This window comes from Urocampus carinirostris, chromosome 1, assembly GCF_059441175.1.
Source record: "Urocampus carinirostris isolate Australia breed hairy pipefish chromosome 1, RoL_Ucar_1.0, whole genome shotgun sequence".
Classification (NCBI taxonomy): Eukaryota; Metazoa; Chordata; class Actinopteri; order Syngnathiformes; family Syngnathidae; genus Urocampus; species Urocampus carinirostris.
Window position 1 is genome coordinate 67,719,996 of NC_142349.1, and position 20,500 is coordinate 67,740,495.

At 40.3% G+C, this 20,500-nt stretch overlaps 1 protein-coding gene across 2 annotated transcripts in view; it reads left to right on the forward strand.

Annotated features, from left to right (window-relative positions):
- The window catches only part of gpt (glutamic--pyruvic transaminase), a 63,597-nt gene that overhangs the window by 15,124 nt on the left and 27,973 nt on the right, over positions 1-20,500 (forward strand). For both annotated transcript variants that reach the window (XM_088349397.1, XM_088349388.1), the window contains 3 exons: positions 16,050-16,139; positions 18,570-18,678; positions 19,793-19,926. In XM_088349397.1, coding sequence (XP_088205523.1) covers positions 16,050-16,139; positions 18,570-18,678; positions 19,793-19,926 — 333 coding nt within the window. The remainder of the gene's footprint in view (positions 1-16,049; positions 16,140-18,569; positions 18,679-19,792; positions 19,927-20,500) is intronic.

Below are 20,500 nucleotides of genomic sequence, written 5' to 3' on the forward strand. Positions count from 1 at the left end.
TTTTTTTAATCTGAATGAATTGTTTCGTTCCTTCAGACAAACAAATAACCGCGTATACAAGAGCAAAGCGGGACGTCAGAAGCATACACTTATTGTATTTACTGGTGTAAAATGTGCACTCGAATATATTATACACCCTTAATTTTTGATTAAACAAAGGTATAAAATTAGTTAACTTTTTATCATTTTGAACTTAGCAGACCATTAAATAACAATCAATTATTAACTACAAACACAATATTTACAAATTTACAATATTTATTTAACGTCTTTCAGATGCATCAAGGAGTTGTTTCCCTCGTTGGGCTTTTTTGGTTTTATTTATATCTTTCAGGACGACTTTCTGTTTTCTCCATTCTTTACCACTCGTCTCTGGTACAGTGAATTTTTCGGCTGACTGCTGGATTTCCGTGAATTTTAGCATGATCGGCAACTTTGAGCTGGAAAGAGGCAGAACGTTTCCTTTTCACAGGCCAAGTTGCCATCTAACAGGTCCTAATGTATCATTACAAATATAAAGAAGACTGAATTGAATCTGTAGGACTCTAGATCAGGGGTCTCTAACCTTTTTCAAGCATCAAACTATTTTTTGTTAAAAATTAGCAGGGTTGGGTAGGGTTACTTTAACTGGATTACTTTCAATTACTTTTGGATTACTCCAATACCAAATATGCTAATAAAAGACAAAAGAAACTAAATATGAATACAATTATTACATTTTGTGCAGGCTTGGGGAGTAACGGAATACATGGAACAACAAAAATGATGTTGGCAAGCTGTTTGGATTTGTTTTCATTTTGTTTCTGTTGCATTTTATGTTCGTTTTGCCGGAGATCAAAGCCAGGAGAGAAAGCTTACCACGTGTTGTGAGTCATAATTTTATTCATATTTAGTTTCTTTTGTCTTTTATTAGCATATTTGGTGTTGGAGTAATCCAAAAGTAATTGAAAGTAATCCAGTTAAAGTAAGTAACCCTACCCAACCCTGCTAATTAGTGTAAAGGGCACCCAGTTTTATATGAAGTCCTAAAATAGAAACCTAGCTAGATGACTTGCTAATAGCTAAACAGGTAGTTTGATAATTAGCTAGAAAGGTAAACAGGTAAAAAACAAAAACAAAAGGGAGCTAGCTAAAACGGTATGAAGCCAACTAAATAGCCAGATAGAAAGGCTAAAAAAAAACAAAAATAAAAGATAATGGCTAGCTGGCTAGAAAGTAGTTCAAGATTTAGCTTGATAAATAGCAAACAAGATACAATTTTAGCTAGATAGCACAGAAAAAAATGATAAAAAGCTAGCTAGGTAGCTTGCTAAGTGGTTAAAAAGCCAGGATGATAGCTACGTAGCTACAAAGCTAAATAGGTCGGCAGGTAGCTAAACAAACCTCCACTTTTTTGCTCATTTGCGTTATAAAATTCTCAATTTGGAATTTCATTTTCTTATATTTCCTGTAAAATAAATCAATTACATGAGGAATAAATCAATTAGTTTATTACACGATTAAATTCTCATTCTACTTACTACTAATAAATTATCAATACTTGAATGGATTTTTCTTTTTACTATGAATCTCATGAAGTGGAATCTGCCCGCGGGCACCACGTTGGAGACCCCTGCTCGAGATATGGGCAAATGTGCAAAACAGTAATGCTTAACTCAAGTTTCAGTTTAGGTAAAGCGAAAAAAGACATGAAGAGCCGTCAAGAATTACCGTATTTATCATAAAACGTCCACGCAATGAATTTGGATATTCGGACTACAAATAGACTGAGAGACGTGGTTGCATTCGATGTTTTGCGATTGTGGTCAGCAATATTGTCAACTGAGCAATCTTTGCACGTATACGGTAATAAGTAAGACCTTGAGTATAACGTGCACCCAAACTTTGAGTTCTTTTTTCGAAAAAAAAAGCATGTTATACGCAAATCAATATGGTACACTATATACAAATAGAAACTGTGGCTTACACTATATATAGATGGATACACCTGTTGCATTTTTGTCTTAGGGGCAGAAAATAAAATGGAAATCCATTATCTGGACCGCTTATCCTCAGTTAGGGTGCTGGAGCCCATCATAGCCATCTTCGGGGGACACCCTGAACTGGTTGCCAGCCAGTCGCAGGGCACACAGGGACAGACAATTCGCCTGCTCATTCACACCTAGGGACAATTTGGACCGGCCAATTAACCTAAAATGCATTTTTTTGGAATGTGGGAGGAAACCGAAGTGCCGTAGGAAACTCACGCAGGGGAAAACATGCAAACTCCGCACAGGAAAGCTGCTAGCAGCTGTATTTGATCCCATGACCTTAGAACTGTGCCGCGGTCACGCTAAACACTCATCCGCCATGCCGTTAAAATGGAAATGTCCCAGAAAAATCAACCAGTACACATGAGTCTTTTTAGCGAGTCCACCGGAATTGACATGTATCGTTTGTCTCCGTACAACAAGTCCCACATAACTTTGAGGCGTGAAATTATCCGTGGGTGTGCACAAGCAATCAGATTACTCGAAGATGTCTGTGAAATAAGGACAAAATATGTCCATACATCAGAAGAAAAGAGGACTGTACAAAATTGCCAAGATATATAATATCCAGCCTGTTCTAAGGGTCCTCACCTGAGCTAATTTTATAAAGATATCATAGGTCACAAACAACAGCTTAACCTTAAAGGGCGTGGAGGTCAAAGAACAGTGACGTGAATTGGAAAAAAGAGACAATGATGCAAATTGTGTTTAGGCGCTCGATAATAGTAAAAACAAGTTTCAACAGTGTTTTTAGAGTGAAAATAACCCGCCAATGGCAATATAAGCAATCTTTTTTGCAAGTGTTCAATATAGTTAAATAAAATAACGTTCTTCATTTTAAACTAGCAGAATAAAAACTAGTCAAGTCATGTTTATTAGAGTCTCAAAGGGCTGCACAGACCACAGATTATTGCAAACTACAGACTATAATTACACCATCCCCTGATCTAAAACCTACATGAGGGTAAGGAAAAACTCAACATGAGGAAAATGAAGAAACATGAATGGGACATGAGGTAAACCTTCTTCCAGGATCACCAGGCTGCAACGAATGTTGCGATAAAAAATAATACACAGATATTGTCAATGTGAAATATAGGTTATTCATAAGCTATAGAATAGAATTGTGTTTGAAGCTTAGATTTAAACATTTCCACTGAGGTTGCAGATCGAATCTCAGTGGGCAGAGCATTCCACAGCACCTGGGCCCGAATGGAGAACGCTCTGGAACCTGCGGATTTCTTCTTGGCTCTTGGGATCACTAGTAGACCAGGATTTTCAGAGCAAAGGCTCCGGACCGGAACATAGGGGAACAAATGTATCACTGATTTCAAACAAACATAAAATAGATATTCGTATCTTTTCTGCCTGCACGAGTTTTCAGAATATGACAATAACTTAACCAACCATTGCATTCCCAATACTCGAAATTGGACTAAGCCCTTAATCGAACTTTCATCCATGTTAAATAGCTTTGCAGAATCGGAATACTGGCAAAAGTTTGTTTCCAAAGAGATTTTTGAATGCATGTGACATCATCATCCCTTGGCAGCACCTCTCGAAACGGCTAAGAGATGAATTAAAAACAGATGGATATTGCTTGACTTAAATTCTAGACTAGTAACTTGTCATTTACGATAATATTGTTAGAATTTTTTTGGGGTGGACCTTTATTATAAAATAAAACTATTTTTTGGGCACAGATAACTTCCTCTCAAGTACAGAATACCTTTGAGACCTCTGCATGTCCTAGAGCACAGGTGTCAAACGGGCGGCCCGCGGGCCAGATCAGGCCCACCAATGGTTTAAATTCGGCCCGGAAGACAACAGTGAGAGAAGCGCAAGAGGAAAATGAGCTGTAGTTTTAAATATTTCCACCGGATGTCAACAAAGCCGGTTAACACTTGCAAAACAATTGTGGTAGTATTTCTCCATTTCTCTCTGACTCACTTGATTTTTATTTATTTCTCCCTCTTTTTCTTTCTCCTGTTCACTCTCTCTTTCTCTTTTCTCTATTTCTCTCTCACTCTCTTTCTTTTTCTCTGTCTTGCTCTCTTTCTATTTTCTCTCTCTAATTTACACTTTAAATCACTTTCTTTCTGTCTTTCTATTTTTCTCTTCTCACCTTCTTTCTTTCCCTTTTTTGACCTCTCTCTCTCTCTCTCTCTCTCTCTCTCTCTCTCTCTCTCTCTCTCACTTTACTTTGTGTCTTTTTCTCCTACTGACTCTTTCTCTTTCTGTCATTTCACTTCTCTTATTTTTTTTCTCTTTCTCTTTTTTCACTTTCTCTCTATATTCATTTCCCCCTTCTCCATTCATATCTCTATTCTGCTCTCTTTTTCTCTTACTGTTACTCTGTCTCCCTTGTCCTCCCTATCTGTTTACCGCTCTCTTTCCCTCCCTATCTTTCTCTCTTTTTCTCCCTCTCTCTTTCCCTCCCTCTCTTTCTCTCCTTTTCTCCCTCTCTCTTTCGTTTAGACTTACTAGTCCGGCCCCCGTGAGATTCTTTTATAGCATTTGTGGCCCCCGGCTAAAACGAGTTTGACACCCCTGTCCTGGAGACAGTTGGATTTGTGTTGTTTTGACATGTTTACAAATGTGTTGAAGGTTGCATGATACTAAATTTGCAGGTGTGACATTTCAAGCATTTCGAGCACAGGCTCTAATGCACGGGTGTCAAACTGGCGGCCCGCGGGCCAGATCAGGCCCGCTAAGGGATTGAATCCGGCCCGTGAGACAACACTCAGAGAAGCACAAGATAAAAACAAGCGGCAGGTTGAAATATGTCAACTTGATGTTGCTAAAGAATGGTGCTTCTCACAAAGACACTGCACTTGGATTTATTTCTCTCTCTCTCTCTCTCTCTCTCTCTCTTTTTCCACTCCTTTTCTCCCACTCTCTGTCTCTTTCACTCTGTGTCTCTCCTTTTCTCTTCCTTTGTTGCTCTTTGTCTCTTTCTCTCTCTGTCTTTTTAACTTATTTTGCTCTAATTTCCTTTTTTTCCTTTTCTCTCTTTTCTCTTTCTCTCTTCCTACCCTTTGCGCTTTCTTTTCTCTTTTCTCTCCTTCTGTCTTTCTATTTCTCTTTAGATTTCTTTCCCCCTCTCTCATGACTTCTCTTTTTATCTCTTTTGTTTCTCAGGCTCTCCCCCTCTCTCTCTTTCTTTATCCCCCCTCTTTCTCTTATGTCTTTATCTCTCTTTTTCTTTCTCTTTAATCTACTGGTCCGGCCCCCAACAGAATGTTTGTTCTATCGTGTGGCCCCCGAGTTAAAATGAGTTTGACACTCCTGCTCTAATGCAACCGGACTGTAGTACCCCCAAAAAATGTCCGACTAGCATAACCATCCTTACATAACATCTACATTGATCCCCTTGTGAAGATTAGCAAGCCCCCCTTAGCTCATGAGCTCAAGCACTGTTTCGATAAGTCTTGTGTTATCACGGAGGTGAAAACTGACAGGGGGTATTTACTCTGTGCTGCTAAAAGCTTCTCGCGTGTGTTGTTGGCACTTCAAAAATACCCCCGCCGACGAGTCGGGCATTTAGCATTCGGACCCTTGCGCCCGTATACTCTTGGCAAAGTCCCCTCTGTTGGTTAATCATTGAGGTGTCCCAACCGAGGCCTCTCGTCAGGTTCGAAAATATGTTAAAGAGCAGATTAATGTGCAATTTTATGACGTAATTGCTTGCTGAGTTGGGAAAACTGTTGGACTCATCCAGGGGTGTCAAACTCATTTTAACTCGGGGGCCAAATGATTAAAGAGAAAGAAAAAGAGATAAAGAAATAAGAGAAAGAGGGAGGGAAAAGGAGAGAGGGCGGGACAAAGAAAGAAAAAGAGAGGGAGAGAGCGTGATGAACAAAAGATAAAAAGTCATGAGAGGTGGGGAAAAGAAGAGGAGAGGAAGAAAGTAATCCAAAGAGAAATAGAAAGACAGAAGGAGAGAAGAGAGAAAAGAAAGCGCAAAGGGTAGGAAGAGAGAAAGAGAAAAGAGAGAAAAGGAAAAAATGAAGTTAGAGCAAAAGAGGTTAAAAGACAGAGAGAGAAACAAAGGAAGAGAAAAAGAGAGACACTGAGTGAAAGAGACAGAGAGAGAGAGAGAGAGAGAGAGAGAAAGAGAGAGAGACAAAGTGAACCAGAGAGAGGAAGAACAAGAGAGAGAATAAGAGAGAGAGAGAGAGAGAGAGAGAGAAATACAAGTACAGTGTCTTTGTGAGAGGCACCTTTCTTTGGGAACATCAAGTTGACATATTTCAACCTGCAGCTTGTTTTTCTCTTGAAATAGAAATAGAAGGACAGAAGGAGAGAAAAGAGAAAAGAAAGCGCAGAGGGTATAAAGAGAGAAAAGGAAGTTAGAGCAAAAGAGGTTAAAAGACACAGAGAGAGAGAAAGCAACAAAGAGCAACAAAGGTGGAGAAAAAAAGAGACACAGAGAGTGAAAGAGATCGAGACAGAGTGGGAGAAAAGGGGTGAGAGAGAGAGAGAGAGAGAGAGAGAGAGAGAGAGAGAGAGAGAGAGAGAGAGAGAGAGAGAGAGAGAAAGAAAAGAAATACAAGTACAGTGTCTTTGTGAGAGGCACCTTTCTTTGGCAACATCAAGTTGACATATTTCAACCTGCAGCTTGTTTTTCTCTTGCACTTCTCTGAGTGTTGTATCGGGGGCCGGATTCAATCCCTTAGCGGGCCTGATCTGCGGCCTACAAACGCCGTTTGTTCTTACAATTCTTTCACAAGATATCCATTTCTTTTTATATCCTGATATATTTTGTCGCATAATATTAACATTTTTGGGGGCTTATTTAGTCGGTTGCACAATACAGAAGTGTACTTAATCACATTTTTTAGTGGAAGTACAATGTTGGCAACAAGATTCACTTGTTATAATTGGAAATTATTTGGATGCAATACAAACTTTTTCTTCTTTTTTCCGTGTTTTTTTTCCTCTACTTTTTCCTTTTAAAAAAATCTCATTGTGTTTATTTTTTCCGAGCTGTTACTTTTTTCTTTTTGTTCTCTATTTACTTTTTCCTACGTTTCTTGCTTTTCTTTTTCTCTAAAAATTTCCTTCTTTTTTCTCTTCCTTTTGTTTCTTTTTTTCTCAGCTTTTCACTACTTTTTCATTTTGGTATTTTTTTCTTTTTTGTTCTAATCCCCCCTTCCTTTAAGTCATTTTGTGCATAATTTTACATACTATTTGGTCATGTTGGGATTAAAGAAGCAAAAACAACCCGAAGAGCCGTTTAGGACCCGAAAGAGCCGGTTCCTTTTAGTGAGCCGAGCCGAAGAAGCCGGTTCTTGAAAAACTCTACTGACTTAACTTTTCAACTTCGTTCGACATTGACTTCAAAATACCGCATTTAGGACACAACGTCAGGGGAACCCGTGTATTTTGACCTTCATGCACTTTAACTTTGACTTAAGTCGCTTCTTAATTAGCAATTTTGAGCCCTGATTTTTGTGCGCTGGCTAGATTTTCTTGTGCGCTGAGAATGTGCGAGCAGTGCGCTATTGAGGGAACACTGCTTGTAAGGTATTGGCGAGAAGAAGAAATGATGTCTGATGTAAGGGACGTAGAGGTGGAAAAAGGAAGCGTGACACAGGATGAAAATTTCTTTGAATTTAGTGATTTGGAGTTAAATGGTCATAAATCTAGCGGAACTAGAAAAAAAATTAAGGATAATACAAAGATAATTTTTTTAAAGTAATAAACCTGTTCCAACTCTTCAGCCAAACCTGAATAAGAAATTCTATTCGAGACACTTTGATGTGAACAACTTTATTGACGGGGCAGCACGGCGGCGCAGTGGTTAGCGCTTGTGCGGCACAGTTCATGTCATGGGAACCTGTCGTGGGTTCAAATCCAGCTCCAGACTTCCTGTGCGGAGTTTGTATGTTCTCCCCGTGCTTGCGTGGGTTTCCTCCGGGCACTCTGGTTTCCTCCCACGTTCCAAAAACATGCATTTCAGGTGAATTGGCCGGTCCAAATTGTCCCTAGGTGTGAATGAGCGAGTGAGTTGTCTGTCCCTGTGTGCCCTGCGATTGGCTGGCAACCAGTTCAGGGTGTCCCCTGCCCACTGCCCGGAGATGGCTGGGATGGGCTCCAGCCCCCCCGCGACCCTACTGATGATAAGCGGTGCAGCTGATGAGAACTTTATTGGCTCATTACAGGTCTGAATTGACCATGTAAATGTTTAAAGATTAAACTGGAGCTGAGAATTTAAAAATCATAATTTTTCGATGAGTAGTGTGCCTCCAGATTTTTGTCCAATAAAAAAAAGGTCTTGGCGACAGTCCCCTGTGAAAACAAATGTGCGTCCTCCCATCGGACTTCCAACCGTGGGTGGTGAACCTGCAGTCGACCCTTTTGGGTGTACTAGAGGACATCTGTTTGGACCTTTAACCGTTGGAATGCCGTCTCATTTTTATTATACCGTTGGAACGAGTCCAAAAACCTTTCAAACATCTTTTTTTTCCCATTTCAAACACCGTCATTCAAATATATAAGGTTGAGGCTTCTAAAGTAAGATATTTTTGTTTATTACTAGACCCTTTTTAATCAAATTAGTTTTGAAACACTTAGAATCAATTACCTTATTGTTTTATGCCGCTGTTTAAGCACTAAAATTGAAAATGGGCATTAAAAAATGCAAATGCAAAAAAACAAAATGCTAAAGTACTTTCTTTTGCCGGACAGTTGATAAATGTCTTGATAATAAAATAAATATATGATTAATAAATACAGAAAATGCACAATTAAAATTATTTTCATTATTTTTTTCAAACATATACCGTGAATATGTATCTGAACACCCTGCTAGTTTTGTCACGAGGTGGACCGGACCAGAACGGTGGCAGGAGGCAGGAAGGGAGAACTCAATTGCGTTGACGATCAAAACTTTTATTTACCAAATAAAAAGTCGTCCAAAACTCAGGGACAAGACAGAACAAACAGGCTTTAACAAAAAACGGGCGGCGCCCCTGTTCGGCTGCGGCTGCATCGGCTCGCAACGGTTTTTTACACGTCGGCCATAAGATCCAGTCTTCGACTCAGTTTTGACGGCGCACAAAGTCGGCTCGAACTGCAGATTAAGATACGATCGCAGCTTTTTTTGCTGGATATGCGATCATCCAGACATCAAGCGCTCGGTGCTACGACCACTCGGGAGTGTTTATTAGCCACGGACTGCTATGTCAACAAGACCCAGCGGCCTACAAAGCAGCAAAGCAGAGTGGCAGGAGAGCGGTGTGACCGGAGGAGGAAGCGAGGTTGTCGGGCCGGGCTAACCACTAGGCTGAAGGCTAAACCCTTCAAAACGCCTTTCCCATCCATTTTCCTCTCCAACGTTCGCTCTCTGGACAATAAACTGGACCATTTAACAACTGGAAGTGGCATCGAACCGCGAGATGACGAACTGTTGCGCTAAAATTCTGACGAAGACATGGTTAATCTTATCTATCCCGGCTGACGTTCAAAGAAACTGTGCGGGTCAGATGTATCGACATTTCGTTCTGTATACACGTGTACACGAATGACAATAAAGTAAATCTGAATCTGAATCTGAATCAAACAAAACAGGACAGAGCAAAACAGAACGGGAAATGCAGACAGAAAATGCAATGAGCCAGCACCCGCAAAACCCCAAACCCCCCTTAAGAAGCAAATTAGGCGATCTGCTTCAGCTGTTGCCCAGGGGGCGGGGCCAGTCAGTTGCCACGGCGACCATGCTGGACACAACAAGTTTGCTTTTTCTTCCACTTAAAAATCAGTGAGGGGTCTGAAACTTTCATCGTAGGTACATGTCCACTGTGAGAGAGATAAACTAAAAAGAAAAATCCAAATTTTTACTATGCAGGATTTTTTTAACGATTTATTTGTGTGATATAGCTGCAAATAAGTATTTGAACACCTGAGAAAATGAATGTTAATATTTGGTACAGTAGCCTTTGTTTGCTATTACAGAGGTCAAACGTTTCCTGGAGTCTTTCACCAGGTTTTGACTCACTGCAGGAGAGATCAGTCAAGTTTCTGGCCGTCTCTGAGAAACACGGATTTTGAGCAGCCACTCCTTGGTTTTCCTGGCTGTGTGCTTCAAGTCGTTGTCGTGTTGGAAGACCCAGACACGTCCTATCTTCAATACTCTGACTGAGGGAAGGAGGTTGCTCCCCAAAATCTCCCAAAACACGGGCCCAGTCATCCTCTCTTTAATGCAGTGCACTCGCCCTGTCCCAGTAGCAAATTCATGATGCAGTAATGAGAATCCATAGCAGGCTAACTTAGAGACATAACTCTATATAGAAACAGACAATGGAAAGTTTGAATATTTTGGGGACAGGTGTGAAATGATTTGTTTTTGATATTGTGTACAAACGCTCCCCTACTTCATCCATTCGACTTACGAAAAATATCAGGACATTGCTGTAGGTTAGATTTTGTTTTATGTGAACCTCAGGTGCGGTCCCTTCTCAAGGTTTCTTCATTTTCCTCGTGTTGAGGTTGTTGCAATGATCTGTGGTCTGTGCAGCTCTTTGAGACTCTTTGTGATTAAGGGCTATCCAAATAAACAAGACTTGACTTGAAATGAAGGCACTGATTGTCAAGTCATGTTTATTTGTATAGCCCTTAATCACAAAGAGTCTCAAAGGGCTGCACAGACCACAGATGAGTGCAAACCACAGACTATTATCACACCATCCCCTGATCTAAAACCTACATAAGGGCAAGGCAAAACTCAAAACCTCAACATGAGGAAAATGAAATTAACAATGAGCTATTTTCAGAACTGGTCCACGGGCTACTCTGCTGTTTTGAGGGGGCTACCTGTTGCCTGCGGGCACCACGTCGGTGACCCCAGTATTAAATAATCGATCGTGTTTCCCTGTTATCAATTATGGGTACTGAATCAGCCATCTCTCTTCATTTTGTGTTTCAAAATAATGTATTAAAATAAAACTAATTTAAAACCAAACTACACATGAGAGTATACCTTCATGAGCGTTGTTAATCTGTCAGTTTACCACTAAGTAGCAGAGGCTGTATGGTGTTGCGGGCACTGGAGAAGTCCAAAAATGTAATCCTCATCATTTCTTCCTCATGGCATGAGGCTCTTTAACTCCACCCGGGGCAGCAAAAGCCCACAATAAACCCCACCCCCACATTTGCATATTACCCTATTTTTATTACAACGTGTATTTTATGTAACACTATTTAAATACTCTATATCAATACGTTATATTGGGTATTTATGTATTCTATTTCTTTTATCTTATTATTATTTTATTTTCAACTCAAGGATACTGCTGAACTTCCTTACGGGGATAAATAGTATCTATCTATCTATCTATCTATCTATCTCTCCCTCTATCTCTATTTATCTATCTCTCCCTCTATCTCTATTTATCTATCTCTCCCTCTATATCTATCTATCTATCTATCTATCTATCTATCTATCTCTCCCTCTATCTATCTATCTCTCCCTCTATCTCTATCTCTATCTCTATCTATCTATCTCTCCCTCTATCTATTTATCTATCTCTCCCTCTATCTCTATCCATCTATCTCTCCCTCTATCTATCTATCTCTCCCTCTATCTCTATCTCTATCTATCTATCTCTCCCTCTATCTCTATCTATCTATCTATCTATCTCTCCCTCTATCTCTATCTCTCCCTGTATCTATCTATCTATCTATCTATCTATCTATCTATCTATCTATCTATTAATCTAATCTAATCTATAAAAGATTAGTGCCACCGTTTGGCAAGCGTCCCACTGAGGTCCCCCCACACTTGCATACTACATAGCTTTCTTTGTTTTGTCCTCACTATTTTGCAGGCTGATAATCAACCGGGGCTCTGTGCCACATACAAGGCTTTTTTTTGTCTGTCTTCCTATTTGTTCTCACAAACAGAGGCATCCAGACTAACAGAGGAATAGATTCTAAACCGTTACGCCAATCAATCATGGTCTTACATGGTACACTTCCTGCTTTCCCTCCTTCATTTAGAAAAAAAAACATTTTGCTACTTTTTTAATATAAGTCAAATTGATAAAGGAATTCCACTATCGACGTTTCAGACTTTATGTAGTCCATACCTGTCAAGCTGTACGTTTTGGCTGTACAAAGTACGTTTATTATGCATTTTAAGACGTGTACCACGTACAAGAAAACATCACGAAACGGCAAATCAATCAAGTCAAACGAGTTCGCCGCGGTAGCCTCTATCTCGGTATCTTTTTTTTTCGTTGCAAAGGAAGCGAGCGGTTTGATGCTACTGTGCGCATGCTACTGCCGCCTGGGGATTTCCCATCTTGCATCATTCCGTGGTAGTTGTGTAGTGAAAGGAAGTCCGTCTCTTTTTAGAGAACCGTCTTTTTCGGCTCAACTCATTAAAGAGCCGGCTTTCCAACGGCTCACTTGCGTTGATGCATTATATTACGAATCATTATTGTTGTATAAAGAAGTTAAGGGAAAAAAAGGAAGGAAAAAAGGAGAAAATGAAAAAAGACAGGTTGGTGGTTATCCCTTGAATCAGTATATGGCCGACAATAATTTAATGCAGAAAATGAATTCATAATTTGAATAAGAAAATTCTACTTAATTATGTTTGTATGTATTTTTTCCTTCTACAGTGAATGTCCAAGCGACTTCATTTTGAACTTTTTTTTATAATAAACCTCATTCATGTCGAGCAACTCAGTATCTCACAACAAAATGTTCATTAGCAATATATATGATATAACGAAACACATGTAGAATATAACATGTCAAACTTCATAAATAAACACGTTTGAAAAAAATATGGTGTAAGATTATTTTGTATTTTGTAAGGGAAAATATAAAATTTTCTAAGGGCATGGAGCCCTGGAGCGCGACAGGTATGGTAGTCCATCCTGTAAATAATTTGCACTTGACTCTACAGAGTAGTCCCGAGTTCCATCATGGGGTGACTTTGGGGTGTGATGCACACCGGCAAAGCGGATTGGCTTAGAGTCTTTTTCTCCCTGACCAATGAGGCGGACACAGCATCACATTTCCTCCGTTTCGTCGTTGTTTTGATTGCGGGGGAATGTCGAATGTAAGAGTTTGTGTTCCCCTCCCTTTCTGCTAGCGTGCTAGCGCCAGGTCTGGTTTGTGTTTACGCGTGTCTGTTAGCGTCCCGTTAACTCCCTCCTTGCTCATGCGGTCGACGCAAACTTGACATTGCAGGAAAACAGACCTCTTTATGGGGGCCCATAAACACAGTTTCCTCTAAAGCCATCACTTAGGAGGTAAAAGTATGTCTGTGTCATGTAGAAAGAAGACCGCTGGCAGGGTTCCCGCCGAAAAGTCTCAAAAGCTGTCATGAACCACAACAGGATCAGGACCCAAATGCGTGACGTACTCACACAAGCCTTTTATTTTACGGGAAATGGGGAGTCATGCACGTTAGGCATCGGTCTGGCGTGGAATGATAAGAAGCCAGAGACCGACGAGATTAATTCAAATTGCCCAAGTTGATATCAGACAGATTGGGTCGATACAGGACGGGACAGACAGGAAAGATAATGGATCAGGATATCGAAAATAAACAGGACAAACTTGACAGGAACAAAAACTGGAGAAAATAATAAACAGGAAGAAAATAGACGGGAATTAAACTGAAAACCGATATAAACAGGACAAAATAAACGGGAACAATACAGGACAGGAAATACCAACAGGGACAGGACCGAGTCGAAACCCATGTCTTGCGGGGCAGAAGTTCGTTGACGGGCTGACAAAGGAAGCGTGAGAGCGCTGAGCTTAACATAGACAGAAAGCCATGCCCTCAACAAGCCGCAGATGGCGTCACACAAGCAACCGTCACAATTGGATTTTTTTATTCTAAAAATAATGCCTTGATTGGCATTAAAATGTCTTAAATCCTATTTTCCAAAATCTTGAAAATGAGAACACATCAATACAATTTTTTGGGTGATTAAGCGCTATACAAATAAACATGAACATAAACATCAATTTAGTAACATGAATCAATTGTCACCAATTTAGGTTTGTGGCAACATAGCGTGACCACAATAACGAAACTCTCAAAACGGTGATGTGCTTTCAGTCGGGCCTTTCAGAGCAGATGCAGGTTTTGGGTCACATAGCAACAAATCGGGACAGATTGGTTTACTTTGGACCATGTCTGAAAAATGGGCATTTAATGAGATCTAGCTGTCCTACGGACATTTTTGGCCATGGCTAAAAACTGCCAGGTAACGTGTACAAAGCACACTATATTGTACACAAGAAATATTTGTGGTTTTTGTTTTGTTTGTTTCAATAATGTTTTTTTTTCTAATTTGTCTTAAATTTGATTTCAAAAGGCAATAAAAAGTCTAAAAGTCTTGAATTCAACCTGCCTTAAGCAGTAGAAACCCAGGATACAACATTTATCCATTCTGAGGTGGGGATTGCCGTCATGATTACTGATGTGACTCCCCTGTGCCCGCTCATTTGACGCCAACCGCCGCGGGTTCTGATTGGCTCCCTGTCACTATTTGAACCCAGTCCTGTCAATCCCCTGTTGTCAGTCCGTCTGCGAACCTCTGTTAATACAAGGCAAGCCTTTTTTCGACTCTGACTCCCGCCTGTCCCGTTTTTGCTCACGTTTGTCTCCGGCTACGACCTGTTTTGATCTCGACCGCGTCTCCTCTCTCGTCCCGACTTACGACCCATTTTTTATCCCGACCACGTCTGCTCTCCCGTCCTGGCTTACGACCCGTTTCTGTCCCTGACCACGTTTTTGCTCTCCTGTCCCGGCAATCGACCTGTTTTTCTGTCCCTGACACTGTTATCGCTCGCTACGGAAGATCCACTTCCGTGTTCGGATCACAATCCGATTGCGAGAGCGACTAGCTTCCCGCGTCTAGCGAGCACTGGATCGTGGGCACTGCCCTTCCTCTCTATTTCAATAAACTTGTGAGAAACGTTATGCCATTGGGTCTTGTTCTGGACGTGACAATTGCAAGGTGAAATTGCTGTATGACGAGGAGAGAAACCTACAGTAATTAGCAAACCCCGATACCCAATGTAAAAACAAACAATTGTATATTATCTCGGTGGGTCCTCATCAATTTTGAAGGATGCCTCTCGTCTCAATAAACTGGCGAGGAAAGCGAGCTCTGTTGTGGGCACAGAGCTGGACAGCCTGACAACAGTAGCTGAGAGACGGGCACTGAAAAAGCTGCGATCAATCATGGACAATTCATCACATCCACTACACAGCATTATCTCCAGACAGAAGAGCAGCTTCAGCGACAGACAGCTGTCACAGTCTTGTACCACGGACAGACTGAAGAGATCTTTTCTTCCTCATGCCATGAGGCTCTTTAACTCCACCCGGTAGAGTAAAGGCCCACATAAAACCACACCCCCTACATTGCATATTTCCGAATTTTATTGCAATATGTATTCTGTGTAGCACTATCTAGATACCCTATATAACACGCTACAGTGGGTATTAGCTATCTATCTATCTATCTATCTATCTATCTATTATTGAGTTTAAACTTGGATATTAAACTTCCAGAGAGGAACGCTCAGATAAGAGAATTCCGTCCCTTCTTGAAGCCCTCCTCCGATCCCCCTCTCTTTATTAAATATAAAGGTTACAAAAAACAGATCAGCCCGAAAAAATGTGTGCGAATCAATGAACAGAAACATGATCAGACCGCCGAAATGTGGTCAACGGGCCACAAATAGCCCCCGGGACATAGTTTGGAGACATTTTCCTGCGAACGGCTAAAAATGCAAAGTAAAACAACACACTAAAATCCACTTGGATAAATCCCAGCGTCTATTTTTCCATGGTTGGCCTGCAGTTGCAGTGCTCTTGTTAAAGGGGCCACGATCTGTTAGTAATTAAGTTGGAGGTCTTTGCAAACGATGGAATTTTAACAACAAAATGTCTGCCAAACTCCAAAACGTGGCAGAGACAAAAGAAAAGCTCCACTTGAAGGATTTAAATTGGAATTTGTTTGTGTTTTTGTTGTGCAGGGCAGGAAAAAACCTTTCCAGGAGGTCATCAAAGCCAACATCGGGGATGCGCACGCCATGGGACAGCAGCCAATCACCTTCTTTCGGCAGGTTAGCTCCTCCCCTTTTCACCTCTTTTTGGTGTTTGCCAAACCCTGATTTGATGACGTTGGTGACACCAAATTTATAATTATTCACAAAAAGTTCTAAACTATATTTGCTTAGTAAATGTAATATTCCTCCGGACCAGTAGGTGGCAGCAAAGGCCGACATATCAATAAAGGTTACAAACAGCTAACGGTGCTGCAGTCCCAAGTACGCGACAAACGTTTATTTAGAAAGAAATGAAGTAACAAAATTATTTCAAAGTAAAATTTTTGTCAAATAAAAATATAATACTAAGAATTGAAGTTAATTTCTTATCCAGGAGGATTTATGGGTAATAAAAATTGGAAGATGAATGTGTTATAAGGCAATGTTCGAACATAAATAAGAAAAAACATATACCATAAAAAAAAAATATATATATACATATATATATATATATATATATATATATATATACCAAAAATAATATTCTAAAATGTATTATTGGGCACTGCATGAAAAGACATTTTTTGTCAATAATGTATTGTTTTAGTTATTTTACAATAATTTAAACTTTTTGGTGTAAAATAAGAATAGATATCTACACTTTTTGGTATTGTATATGAGTCCCAGCCACCACAAATTATTTTTCCTAATCAAGACATTTTATTTTGAGGCTACACAATAGCCCATCTTGAAAATAAAACTGATAAAAAAACAAAACTGGAGCTGAGAATTATTACTTTTTATATACAGTGAAGAAAATAGTATTTGAACACCCTGCTATTTTGGTATTTTTCCCACTTAGAAATCATGGAGGGGTCTGAAATGTTCATCATAGGTGTATGTCCTCTGTGAGGGAGATAAACTAAAAAGAAAAATCCAGAAATCACAACAATTAACAATGTATTTGTGTGATATAGCTGCAAATAAGTATTTGAACACCTGAGAAAATGAATGTAAATATTTGGTACAGTAGCCTTTGTTTGCTATAACAGTTATCAAATGTTTCCTGGAGTTTTTCACCAGGTTTCCACACACTGCAGGAGGGATCTTGGCCCACTCCTCCTCACAGATCTTCTCTAGATGAGTCAGGTTTCTGAGCTGTCGCTGTGAAACACGGAGTTTGAGCTCCCAATATTTTCGATAGTGTTCAGGTCTGGAGACTGGCTGGGCTATGCTGGAACCATGATGTGCTTATTACAGAGCCACTCTTTGGTTTTTGTGGCTGTGTGCTTCAGGTCGTTGTCGTGTTGGAAGACCCAGCCACGACCCATCTTAAATGCTCTGACTGAGGAAAGGAAGCTGTTCCCCCAAATGTCACTATACACGGCCCCAGTCCTCTCCTCTTTAATGCAGTGGACTCGTCCTGTACCATGTGCAGAAAAACACCCCGAAAGCATGATGCTACCACCCCCATGCTTTACAGTAGAGATGGTGTTCTTCAGATTGTACTCTTCATTCTTCTGCCTCCAAACACGCTTAGTGGAATTATGACCAAAAAGTTCTATTTTGGTCTCATCTGACCACAAAACTTTCTCCCATGACTCCTCTGTGTCATCCAATCGGTCATATGCAAACTTGGGACGGGCCTTGAAGTGCTGGTTTAAGCAGGGTAACCTTTCGTGCCATGCATGATTTCAAACCATGACGTCTTAGTGTATTACCTACAGTAAACTTGGAAACAGTGGTCCCAGCTCTTTTCAGGTCATTGACCAACTCCTGTCGTGTAGTTCCGGGCTGATTCCTCACCTTTCTTAGAATCATCGGGACCCCACAAGGTGATAATTTCTTGCATGGGGCTTCACTCTGATTGAGATTGACCGTCACGTTTAACTTCTTCCATTTTCTAATGATTGCTCCAACAGTGGACCTTTTTTCACCAAGCTGCTTGGCAATTGCTCCGTAGCCCTTTCCAACCTTTTGGAGGTGTACAATTATGTCTCTGGTGTCTTTGGACAGCTCTTTGGTCTTTGCCATGTTACAAGTTAAAGTCTTACTGATTGTATGGGGTGGACAGGTGTCTTTATGCAGCTAACCACCTCAAAAAGGTGCATCTGATTTAGGATGATACGTGGAGTGCAGGTGGACTTCTAATGAAAAGACTTACAGGTCTTTCAGAGTCCGAATTCTAGATGATACACAGGTGTTCAAATGCATATTTGCAGCTGTATCACACAAATACATTGTTAAAGTTATGCTTTGTGATTACTGGATTTTTCTTTTTAGTTTATCTCTCTCACAGTGGACATGCACCTACGATAAAAATTTCAGACCTCTCCAGAGTGTTCAACTTCTTAATTTCTTCACTGTATGTACTTCTGGCTGCTGCTTGAGGGGGGCTTTGGATCCTCACCTAGCAAAGATAATAAATCAGAAAGCCCATTTTTAGATAGAAATTAATCGAAAAACGCGAAGTTCTTTCACTCCAACAGCACTTCCATCTTTTTGCAGGTGCTGGCTTTGTGCTCCTATCCCGAACTTCTAGAGGACAGCACGTTCCCCGAGGACACCAAAAGTCGAGCCCGCCGAATCCTGAAGGCCTGCGGCGGACACAGCATGGGTGATTTGCACTTGTTGTATTTTATCCAGCTTGAACAACAAGCTTTTATACACGTGACGGGCCATTATGCCCCTCGGGCGCTTCTTTTGTGCTGTGTTGTCATGGCGACTTGTAGTGGAATTTCTAAAGTAGGTTCTAGAAACCTTGGGGGTTGCATTCAAGGTCCTCACTATTGATCTACGTCACGGGTGTCAAGCAGGCGGCCCGCGGGCCAGATCAGGCCCGCTAAGGGATTGAACCCGGCCCGCGAGACAGCGCTGAGGAAAGCACAAGAGAAAAAGAGAGAATGGGAGAAAGAGAAGGAAGGAGAAAGCAAGAGAGGGAGGGAGAGAGAGAAAAGACAGAGAAAAGGAAGAGAGATCAAAAGAAGGTAAAAAAGACACAGCGAGAGAAAGAGACAAAGAGAAATAAAGAAAGAGAAAAAGAGAGAGAGACAAGTGAGAAAAAAGGGAGGAAGAGAGAGAGGGATAGAGAAAAAGAAATACACCGTCTTTGTGAGAGGCACATGGCTTTGGCAACATCAAGTGGACATATTTCAACCTGCAGTTCGTTTTTCTCTTACGCTTCTCAGAGCGTTGCCTCGCGGGCAATCCCTTAGCGGGCCTGATCTGGCCCACGGGCAGGGTTGGGTAGGGTTACTTTAACTGGATTACTTTCAATGACTTTTGGATGACTCCAATACCAAATATGCTAATAAAAGACAATAGAAACTAAATATGAATAAAATGATGACTCACAACACATGGTAAGCTTTCTCTCCTGGCTTTGATCTCTTTGATCTCCGGCAAAACGAACATTTAGTCATTTTATTCATATTGAGTTTCTTTTGTCTTAGCAAATTTGGTATCGGAGTAATCCAAAAGTAATCGAAAGTAATCCAGTTAAAGTAAACCTACCCAACCCTGGTTATATTATAGCCTGTTTTGGGGGATTAATAAATTACGAAACAAGACTGTAGAATGACTTATAAAAAAACGTTTTCTACAGGCAATGATTTAGATTTGAGATGTTTACAATGCCATTCTTGAAATAATACTCACGTGAAAATAGAATTCAGCCTCAATATTTTCTTGTTTTGCAGCTTCTAATGATATTTTTTGAAATGATTCTCCAGGTTCCTACAGTGCCAGTCAAGGTATCGGTTGTGTGCGGGAGGACGTCGCCCGGTATGTTGAAAAAAGGGACGGGGGCGTCTACTGCGACCCGGAAAATATTTACCTCACCACGGGGGCAAGCGATGGCATTATGGTAAAGATTCTCATCTTTTAAATCTCAATTTTTATGGATTTGTTCGTTTGTGTGTCTCGAAGTGGGTGCCGAGTTGTAGTTTCACGCTAAGACCATTAGAGGTCAGCATTCAATCGTTGCTTGAAACGCAAATGTGATTAAGGAAATCATATTTTTATATTTATTATATTTATTTATATATTTATTATATTTATTTTTATTTTATATTTTTCGTGTTTTATTCCAGGGTTGGGTAGGGTTACTTTAACTTGATTACTTTCAATGACTTTTGGATGACTCCAATACCAAATATGCTATTAAAAGACAAAATAAACTAAATATGAATAAAATGACTTCATTTTGTTCAGGCTTGGGGAGTAACGGAATACATAGAACGGCAAAAATGATGTCGGCAAGCTGTTTGGATTTATTTTCATTTTGTTTCTGTCGCATTTTATGTTCGTTTTGCCGGAGATCAAAGAGATCAAAGCCAGGAGAGAAAGCTTACCACGTGTTGTGAGTCATAATTTTATTCATATTTAGTTTCTTTTGTCTTTTATTAGCATATTTGGTATTGGAGTAATCCAAAAGTAAT